General features: G+C 51.5%; 1 protein-coding gene across 2 annotated transcripts; it reads left to right on the plus strand.

Moving 5' to 3' along the window:
• Nucleotides 1-3688: 3688 nt before the first annotated feature.
• Nucleotides 3689-10560, plus strand: Mycl (MYCL proto-oncogene, bHLH transcription factor). 2 transcript variants are annotated; one of them, XM_015985874.3, is made up of 3 exons: nucleotides 3689-3917; nucleotides 4620-5124; nucleotides 8022-10560. In XM_015985874.3, the coding sequence occupies exons 2-3, from the start codon at nucleotides 4629-4631 to the stop codon at nucleotides 8630-8632; spliced, it is 1107 nt and encodes a 368-aa protein (XP_015841360.2). In that variant the 5' UTR covers nucleotides 3689-3917; nucleotides 4620-4628; the 3' UTR covers nucleotides 8633-10560. The 2 variants fall into 2 exon arrangements, with proteins under 2 accessions (XP_015841360.2, XP_006992304.2); XM_006992242.4 differs by lacking the exon at nucleotides 3689-3917 and adding an exon at nucleotides 3993-4257.

Raw genomic sequence — 10560 nt, forward strand, 5'->3', positions numbered from 1 at the left:
AGATGTTGGATGATGTGCTTCACTAGAGTGAGGAAGTAAATCAAGAAAGAGGAAGAAATGAGCTCTAGATGACAGGCCATCAACACAGGAGAGAAGCAGTGGGGATTTCCAGAATGAGAGAGAAGGGAAGTTCTGGGCTGAGAGTGGTGAAGCTGGCCAGGAAACCACTAAGTTCGGATTCCAATAGGAAGACAAATGGTTCCCAGACAGTAATTCCAAGAAAAGAGAAATGTAACTGACACTTTGATAACCAGGTATGTTGGACAGAATGAAACAATTCTTGTAGCTGGTATGAATGGAAGGCGGGTGTTTCAATACCTAATAGGCACATGGAAACAAAAGAAAAATGAAGCAATTCAATGTTGAAGAAATGTTTAAAAAGGAGTGATAAACTTGGGCTGGTAACACACACATACAGAGAGAGAGAGAGAGAGAGAGAGAGAGAGAGAGAGAGAGAGAGAGAGAGAGAGAGAGAGCTAAGCCAAGTGGGCAAGATAGTTCATCAGATAACAACACTTGCCATTCAAACCTGACCACCTGAATTTGATACCGAGGAGCCCACAGTAGAAGAAGTAAACTGACCCCCAAAAGTTGTCCTTGGACCCACACACTCACAGGCAGTGACAAGCATGCCAGCCCTCACACACATACCCCTAACTATACAGGCAATGATACAGTTAAATTAAATGCAGTCCTCAGGTCCTCAGGCTTGAAGGCCAAATGCACACTCTGAGTTGCCTAACCGCCCTCAGTTTTTAAGTAAACAAATAGTTAATATCCATGGTATTTTGACTGTATGGTTATCTGCAACTAAATGCATAAGTCACCACACACACACCCTTTACTCAGGATTGCCATTGGTTCAAAGTCAGCCTGGGCTACAGAGTGAGACCCTGTCTCAAAGCAAAACAGAAACAAATAAGTGAATGATAGATCATTCCACTACTTGGAAAGTTGAGACAGAAGGATTGACACCAGTCCCGGGCCAGCTTGGATTAAATAAGATTCTGTTTCAAAAACAAAATAAAACAAAAAAAATCCCACCTAGATAAATAAGTAACACTTTAAAAAATGCAGGCAATGCCGGCACAGGGGAGGCAGAGAGAAGAGGATCTAGAGTTCAAGGCAGTCTTGAGTACATAGTAAGGTCAAAAGGGACGAGCTGTGCTGGATGAGACTCTGTCTCAAAGAAATAGAAACAAAACATCAGGACTGGTGAGATGGCTCCATGGGTAAAAGCACCTACTGCCAAACTCGAGGTTTAATCCCCAACCCACACAGTGGAAGCGAACTGACCCCCACAAGTTGTCATATACACCCCCGCATGTGTGTGTGCGCGCGCGCATCTGCGCGCGCGCGTCCGCGCTCGTATGTGCATGTATATGTACATTTTTTAATGAGTTAGAACAACAACAACAACAACAAAATTGCAGATAATTTGGATGTCTCCAGGGTAACATTTGTTACCTTGGTGAATGTATCACCGTTCTGGGTCCAGACATTAACTCAGAAACCACAGTTGTTAGTCCTAAAAGCAGCAACGTCTCCTCGGAACAGACACACATTAACCAGGCTCATGAGACTGATATTTCAAATCAGATGCCAATTCATTAATTTATAAGGGGAAGTGGGGCTTTGGAACAGACTGGATTTCTCTGCTGCTGAGTGCATCCTCTCCCAGTGGGCCGATTTACATGGGGAGCAGAACAGCTTTCAGAGGGTTGCTGGGTGATCCAGAGCGGAAGTAAGGTCAGGCATGAACTGGGTGGCTTCAGAGTATGATGCCTCCACCTCCCTGGTCTCTGGACCAGCATTTTTGTAGCCAGAGACATCTGATGGATAATGCTGGTGATTACTGTGGCAACTCTCTGTGATCTCTGGCTTTCTCTGCCGCTCAGACTCAGCACCAATTGACTAGCACCAATACTTTCTTAGCTATATTAATACTTTTGATCCGGGGAGATGGCTCAGGCATAGAATCTTTGTCCAGCCTATACCAGGCCCTAGGTTCAATTCTCACCACCGAAGAAAAAAAAAATTTTTTTTGAGACAGGGTTTCAATATGTTGCCCAATGCTCAAATGATCCTCCGGTGGTCAGCATCCCAAGTAGCTAGGATTACAGGTGTGTGCCACTGTGCCCTCATTACATTAAAATCTTTAATCAGGTGACAGTCTAGATTGTCTCCAGTAAGGGAACTGGCACGTCCTTGTGTTATCGCATTAGAAGTTTGTGTTGGGATTACAGCATAAGCCACCATACCTGGCCCTATACAGTCAGTTCTAGGCCAGCCTGGACAACAGAATGACATTCTGTCTCAAAATAAAGAAAAAAAAAATGAACAAAATGAATAACCAAGTAGATCCACTTTCCAAACATAGATTCCCAGCCTCCTATGAATTCTATTCAACAAATTCTCCCTATATTTTCCTGCTTATATTGGTTTCTGCCATTGCAACCAAAACCCCTAGCCAATACTGCAACCACCCCAACAATACGAAGCTTGAGAACAAGACACCAAAAGGCAGTCTAATCCCTCTGCACCAGAGCTGCAATCAAACTTGGAGCCTTTTCTGGGCCTCTTGGTTCAGCACAGAACAGGGCACACAGGCTGTCTCAATAAAATCTGCTTGGCTAGGTCACTCAGAAGTCAGTGCGTAAATATTGCCAGGAGTTCTTCTAGGTGCAGGGGTTACAAGGCAACTGAAAGCCGACTCCTGCTTTCAAGGATGTCCCCCATACACCTTAGACACAACAAGTGCAAAGAGTCACACACACCCCTGCCTTCTCACCCGACTCATGGGTCATCTCACACCTCCTGTCCCCAGCCCCCAAACAAAGGGAAGTGTTTGTGCTTCTGGCTTCAGTCTGTGCGGATGGCAACAGCGTGGAGTTTGGAGTAGTTAGACAAAAAGTGTGGGAGGAAGAGAAAGATGGCAGACAACCAGACACCAGACCTTGATGCCAGGTGGAAGATTCTAGATGCATTGGCTGCTACCCTAAGTTCCTTGGACCTAAATCTCAGGCTGTATAGCTAGTTTCTTCCTTTCTCCGAAGGTAGCCTGGGTATGATAACACAAAGGAATTGTATAGTCATCATCTTGGCCAGGGGTTCCAGGCAAAGATTCAAATGCCTTGATTCCACAGAATCAAGGAAGTGCAAAACAGGGGCCAGAATGAAGTTACCACACTCCTAGAGCCCAATCTCTGGAATGGCTCTTAGGAGAGTTTTGTGCAGAGGATGACTATTGGGAGTCAGGGCAGGGAAGGAGGGGTCGAGTTGCAGCTATGACCTGGAGCGGGCATCTCACTACCCTCCCCGGGGCTAAGCCGGTGCTGGGTATGTTCGCATTCTCCCATGTCCCTTCCCAACATGCTCTTTAGTAAACAAATTCTCCCCGGCGACCCTATGAGGTTATGACCACCCCTTCATCTCACACGTGAAACCGAGGCTCAGAGAGGTTATGTGCTGCAGCCTTCCTAACCCAGAATCTGCACTTGCTATTCAGGTTTGAGTCACCGAGCTAAGAAAGGGGCTAACGGTTGGGGAAGCAAGGGGTTGAAGAAGCCCGGGTTCAGAGCAGAGGGCCGCCAGGTGGCGCGGTGGAGGTGCAGTGTGTCCTCCCCCCAGCCCTACCCCACCTCTGTCAGGGGTGGGACGCACCTGAACCCTTTGGGGCGCGCCCTGGGAAGTAGGCTAGCAGGGTGGGGCGGGGAGCAGCTCTAGTCCTTGGTTCTGGGTAGGCGGAGAGAGCGGCTTTAGTTAGGTCGCTGGGACCGCAGGAGCCTCTCTGAAGAGTCACGCCTCCACCAGGAGACTGCGGGGCTACATCAGCTCTTCTGCTCCGAGCTCCCCAGCGTGCCATTTATTAGGGGGGCTTCAAGGGATAGAATAGAAACGACCAGTGCAGCCAGGAGGTGGGGCCGGCCCCACCTGTCGCCAGCGGAGAGAGGGGCGGGAGGGGGTGGGGCTTGTCTCCTAGGGACCACCCCCCCTCCTGGTCCCCAAGCCCCGGGCACGCGACGAGATATAAAGCAGTCGGGGAAACAATGCGCCTGCAGATCGCGCTCCCGCGTCGATCCCGGGAGCGTCCTGGCTGCCGTGTGCGAGCGAGGCGGGGGGAGAGCGCGCGGGGGGCGCGCTCGTGAGTGCGGGGCCGCGCGCTCGGTGGCGCGCATGTGTGTGTGTGCGGGCTGCCGGGCTTCCCCGAGCCGGCGGGGAGCCGCTCCGCTCCAGGTGGCGGGCGGCGGGAGCGAGGTGAGGCTGCGGGTGGCCCGGGAGCGGGTCCCCGGGGGACGGGCGGGCTGCAAGGCTGCAGGCTGCCTTCGAGACAGCGCGCCCCCGCCCGGCCCTGCTGTGCCCCGAGAGCTGCGCTCCAGGCGGTGCTGGCAAAGTTTGCTTTGAACTCGCTCCCTGCAGCTTGGTCCGCCTGCTGCGAGCTGTCCTGAGCGTGCTGACCCCAGGCCAGGCTTCCCGGGACAAGGGGTCAGGGCACGGGCTGCAGGCCGGTGGGCCTGGGGAGGGATCAGAACCCCGCAACCGACTGCGGCGAAGGACTCGGAGCCGCCTCTTCCCTTGGCTGGCACCGCAGTCAGCACGTCTTCCCTTCCCTCCCGCAGGGAGCGGACATGGACTTCGACTCGTACCAGCACTATTTCTACGACTATGACTGCGGAGAGGATTTCTACCGCTCCACGGCGCCCAGCGAGGACATCTGGAAGAAATTCGAGCTGGTGCCGTCGCCCCCCACGTCGCCGCCCTGGGGCTCAGGTCCCGGCGCCGGGGACCCAGCCTCTGGGATTAGTCCCGGGGAGCCGTGGCCCGGAGGGGGTGCCGGGGACGAGGTGGAATCTCGGGGCCATTCGAAAGCTTGGGGCAGGAATTATGCTTCCATCATCCGCCGTGACTGCATGTGGAGCGGCTTCTCCGCCCGGGAACGGCTGGAGAGAGTAGTGAGCGACCGGCTCGCCCCAGGCGCGCCCCGGGGGAACCTGCCCAAAGCGCCCGCCACCCCGGACTGCTCTCCCAGCCTGGAAGCCAGTAACCCGGCGCCCGCCACCCCATGTCAGGTGGGCGAGCCCAAGACTCAGGCCTGCTCCGGGTCCGAGAGCCCCAGCGACTCCGGTAAGGACCACCCCGGGCTAGCTAAGAGGGAGGCATCCCATGGGTGGCCAGAGCTCTACAGCTGTCTGAGGTCAAGCATTGGGTCTTAAACCTTCCCATCACCTCCCCATTTTCTGACTGGAGCCGTCGGTGTAGCCCCCAGCTGTGTCTGTCTGGCACGTGGGTGTGTTGGTAAACAGTTTGGAGAAGTGAGGAGGGAGCCAGCGTACCTCTGATGGTGATTGGAGCCCCAGGGGACAGGGGCGACTTGGTGAGAGTTGGCGCTTAGAGAGGACAATACTAGGGTTGGACTGTAGGGGATTTCTGTCCTTGGGAGGCTGAAAGGGTTCCCTTAAGAGTCACTCCAAGCTTGAAGCTTTTTTGTGCCTCTTTCCCTGAGAAACTCACACTTCCCTAAGGGAGGAAAGACTAAGGAACCTTTTGTGCAGAACCAAAGCCTTCATCCTCTCAAAACCCGCGATCTCCTCCCTGCTTTACTGCAAGTTGCTAATTCCCTTCTCTTAGCCCAGTTCCACTGCTTACCACTCATGCACCTTCATCACCAGTGTGACCTGTGAGACAGGTGTGGGGGAGAGTAAACGCTCCTCTTAACAGATGGGGAAACCGAGGCTTGGAGATAGGAAATCAGAAGAGTGGGCCCCATCCTCCTGTGCCTAGCCAGCTTTTTTTCCTACCCTCTACCCCAGTCTTCCCTGATAGTCAGAGGGTCTAACTCGCAGCTTATTTGAGAAAGGCTCAACCATGCCTGTTGCTTTGGATTTAGCTGGTGACCACGCTCCCTCCCAATACATCTGTGGGCTTCAGCTGCTCGTCTACACTCAACAAATGTTCAGTGATTTCCCACTTTGTCCCATCTCTGGGAGAAGAACGGGTGTTGAGGCAATGGTCATGGTGCTCCAGGCCTCCCTCCATCCTGATAAAGGGCAGACTTAAGGGAGGTCAGACCACCCAGCCTCTTAGTCCCCTACTCATGAGAATACCGGAAAGGATGCTGTTGCAGGTGCAGACGGAGGCTTTGGGCACATTCACTAAGACAGTGAAAACTCACTGCAGCGATAACGAATAACTCATATGGGTATTTGAGAGGGAACTGGGGAATTGGCTGTGGAAGATGTTGTACATTTATGGGGGGAAATGAGAAGAACAAAATTAAAAGTCATCTTTTCTTCGATCCGTTGTGTTAAAGTCATTTCTGACCTGCAACAAGAGCTTGTGTTTGTCTAACGGCTCAAATGGAAATCTTGAGATCAAGAAACTAATGAAGATCCAGCTCTACCAGGAGGGTTAGCGTAGAAAGATCATCATCTTGGAAGTTTGGAGTTATTTATTTGAGATCCAGACCATTATAGGAGTGTCGGAGAGTGGATCTGATCCAGGCCTCCGTTTCTTCTGAAAATGAGGAGGGATGAACTTGGTTGTCCAGCTGAGGACATCCCTTATCTTGTGGAATCTGATACTGTTTTCTGCCAAGGAGAATGGTGTCTTAAATGATACCTTCCTTAGATACAGCCTTTCTGTGCTGTGAGATTTAACAGTGAAAATGAAAGGTTTGGGATGGACAGAAACTTGAATCATTTTATGATCTGCCCTTTAACCGGAACCTGTTTGTGGGCTCCTGGTTCACTCTCTGGCCACATGGCCTAGAACAAAATGCAACAGATTGCAAACAATGAGGGGGTGGGGTGGGGAGTGTGACTGACTGCACAGATCAGCCAATAGGGATTAGGGGCCGGGGAAAACAGCATTCCAAACACTGCTTAGCCAGCCAATCACAGGCTTTGAGGCCAGGGGGCTGAATGGTCAGGTTTTATTAATGGAGAAATAATGCGATTGTCCACACAATGGAAACCTTCCTGACAAAGGGGCTCAAGCCTCCTGATATGCAAAGGAAGCAGAGAAGCGAGCTCCTCTGTTGTCGGCCAGAACGCTCTAAAGGTGGCCTTCTGTGCTGAGGACTACAAGATGTGGGGAGCAGGCGGTCTTTCCCTAATTGCCTGACCAGGCTGGGTTCATTTCACAGACCTTCCAGCTAGGGAATGGTACGGCTACTTCTGGGTGTCTCTGAGTCCCTGGCATGTTGGCCCTTTTATCTGGGTCCCTCTGCTGTTCCTGCTCTGCCTCTGGTGCAGCTCCTTGGGAAATGGTGGTTTTTGTACCTTTGTGAAGTTCCTGAGGCTCTTGCGACCTGTGATTATAAATCCAACCCTCTTCTGGTCCAGAGGTGGGGGTGGGGCAGATGACCTATAAATGATGGATGGCTTTAGAAACCCATTGAACCCGGGAACAAAATGCTCCTGAGGGAAACCCTTCCCCTCCCCTCTGTGGCTGAAGAGACCCGGTTGTAGCCCTCTCTTCTCTGCATCTTCAGCTGAAAGGATGGCAGAATAGAGAGGTGGGGGAATAATAGGATTTATAACTTGTGAAAAGTAACAATTCCCAAGCGCAGGCTGTGCTGGGCAGGAACAAAGGGCAACTCTGCCCACAGACCCCTCATTTACAATTCTGATGGGCCATGAAAGAGCCCGAATGGGGAAGATCTTTATAGCTAAACTTTGTCCCAGGCCAGTAGCTCTTTCCAGCCCCTCAGTGGGGGAGGAGGGAGCCTGTGCAGACTGGGGGCTGTTGGCTTGGGTCTGCCTTTTGTTCTTATCCAAGCCTTGTTGTACAGAAGGAAAGTGGAGAATATTTTCCTTATTTATTTCCCCTTTTCCTCTGACACTTCCCTAGTATAAATGAATCGGCGGTCTCTTTCCTCACTTCAGTTTGGTGATATGTCTAAATTATGGACATGCCACCGACGCTCACAAGTCCAGACCTTGAAAACTGAGGCTGTAGGGCGTGTGTATATGTGTTCCTCATGGGGTATGTTTCTTCTCTTCATGTCTCTTCCTGCACAGAAGGCGAAGAAATCGACGTTGTGACGGTGGAGAAGAGACGCTCTCTGGACATCCGAAAGCCAGTCACCATCACGGTGCGAGCAGACCCCCTGGACCCCTGCATGAAACACTTCCACATCTCCATCCACCAACAGCAGCACAACTATGCTGCCCGCTTTCCACCAGAAAGCTGCTCTCAGGAGGTGGCTCCTGAGAGGGGTCCCCAGGAAGAGGCTCCAGAGATAGAAGCTCCCAAGGAGAAAGAGGAGGAAGAGGAAGAAGAGGAGGAGGAAGAGATTGTGAGCCCCCCACCTGCAGAAAGCGAGGCTCCCCAGTCCTGCCACCCCAAACCTGTCAGTTCTGATACCGAGGATGTGACCAAGAGGAAGAACCATAACTTCTTGGAACGAAAAAGGAGGAATGACCTCCGTTCGCGGTTCCTGGCCCTACGGGACCAGGTGCCCACCCTGGCCAGCTGCTCTAAGGCCCCCAAAGTCGTGATCCTAAGCAAAGCCTTAGAGTACTTGCAAGCTCTGGTGGGGGCTGAAAAGAAGATGGCTACGGAGAAAAGGCAGCTCCGGTGTCGGCAGCAGCAACTGCAGAAAAGAATCGCGTACCTCAGTGGCTACTAACCGACCAAAAAGCCTGACTTCTTTCTTTGTCATACACACACACAAGTTTATTTTTTAACCTCTCTTTCCCTTTTAGTAATTTGCACATTTTGGTTACAGCGGGGGCAGTCTGGACAGTAGATCCCAGAATGCATTGCAGCCAGTGCACACACAATAAGGGCTTGCATTCTTGGAAACCTCGAAACCCAGCTCTCCTTCTTCCCTGACTCATGGGAGTGCTGTCTTTTCTGGCGCCTCTGGCTTCTCAGCAGGCAGCTGACTGAGGAGACTTGGGGTCTGCCTCGCTCACTAGCTCTGGAGAAAAGGCTGACAGATGCTATGCAACAGGTGGTGGACGATGTCAGGGGCTGCAGCCTGCGTGAAACCTCACACTGTGCTAGAGCTTTGGGCTAGGAAAGGATGCTGCCCCCACTGGTGTCTCTGGGGATGATGCAAGGACAGCTGGGCCTGGATACTGTCCCCGAGGCTCTGTGTTCCCGGAGACAAGTGAGCTGTCCTGGGTGAAGACTAGCTTGCAGACTTGATCAGCATGGACCATTACCTCACTGTCAGACACTTTACAGTAGCTGAGGGGTGGAAACCTTTAATTAGCATATTAGGCCACACCCTTCCCTCCACTCTCAATGCTATGACTTTGAAAACATTTAAAGGGCTTGGCCTGCAGAGTCTGTCTCAGAGCTCTCTGGGCCATCTCAGAGAGAGACTTGTCTATCCTCACAAGGGATTGTTTTTGTTTCTTTCTGCCTTTGTTAATGCAATGGGCACCACAGCACCCTTTCATACAGATCAGAAATATTTCTCCAGGATGCAGGAAAATGGGTCATGGGGAAGACTTGGCATCCTGGCTTACGAACATGTTCCTTGCCCAGGTATTTTCTGCAGGGCCATTTGAAGCCCAGCTTGGAACCTTCTCTCAAGGCAGATATAAGGTGCTTCAGAAGGAAGTGCCTGACCACTTCCTCTTTCCCACCTGCCTCTCAAGTCAATTCTTGACTTTGTCTAAATTCTGCTGGAACAGTGTAAACCTGTCCTTCTTGAGCAACTTCAAGGAGTTTGCTGGCTCTGCAGCCACCATCCGGGTCCCCCGAGCCCCACACCTCCTTTCCCCAGAATCTGGGCCTTACGGATACCCTGAGGGGAGCCGCTTGGATTCATCAGGTGCACCGGGAGGTACACTCACTTCCTGGTGGGTTGGCCAGGTCCCTCTAGAAGCGCTGCTCAGCTAACTAGGGTAGATAGGGTTTTGCTCCAGCTGTGTTTTACAGCACCAGGTGGGGTCTAGGTACAGTCCTCAATGGGGACAGTCACCCAAGCTAGCATCGGCCATGTGGGCATCCTCAGGAGATCCTAAGCTTTGCCTGAAAGAAGAGTCAACCTTTCCAGAACTCTGCCCAGGAAGGCAGATTGCTTTCTGCTGGCCCTGGGTTTGGAAGTAGGGGAACAGTTAGGGGGACAGAGTAAATACTACCTGTGGCTCTCCAAAACCAGCTAACACTTCCAAAGTGGCCGGCCATGATGGCCCCAGAGAGTCTTAGAGGTAGCTTTGGAAGCAACTGTTCTGCCTGATGGGACAGGACTTTCAGGCACCAAGGGACCGCTGGGACTATGTTGGGAGGACAGTGGGGAACAGGCTACTGAAGACTCATCTGAACGGCTTGTGTTTTATAAGCTGCTGCTGGGTTATGTGCTGTGGGGAGTCTTTTTTTTTTTTTTAATACTGTATTTTTGTATGCTTTTTGCAAAGTGGTGTTAACTGGTTTTGTACAAGAAAAAAAAAAAACACAAAAAAACCTCCTGTTGCAAGGGTCTGGTTTATTTTGAAAGGCAAGTTTACCTGAAATTTTGTATTTAGTTGTAATCATTAATTGCTTGATTTTAAACTGTTGCCTTCTGGGACATCTTCTAATAAAAGATTTCTCAAAACTGTC

The sequence above is a fragment of the Peromyscus maniculatus genome, chromosome 2 (genome assembly GCF_049852395.1).
Source record: "Peromyscus maniculatus bairdii isolate BWxNUB_F1_BW_parent chromosome 2, HU_Pman_BW_mat_3.1, whole genome shotgun sequence".
NCBI classification, from domain to species: domain Eukaryota; kingdom Metazoa; phylum Chordata; class Mammalia; order Rodentia; family Cricetidae; genus Peromyscus; species Peromyscus maniculatus.

Excerpts from the sequence above, each read along its gene's own strand:
- Mycl (XM_006992242.4), top strand. The coding sequence starts at position 4,177 with ATGTGTGTGTGTGCGGGCTGCCGGGCTTCCCCGAGCCGGCGGGGAGCC. Across the intron at positions 4,258-4,619 it reads TGGCGGGCGGCGGGAGCGAG|GGAGCGGACATGGACTTCGA; the intron begins GTGAGGCTGCGG and ends TCCCTCCCGCAG. Across the intron at positions 5,125-8,021 it reads CGAGAGCCCCAGCGACTCCG|AAGGCGAAGAAATCGACGTT; the intron begins GTAAGGACCACC and ends CTTCCTGCACAG.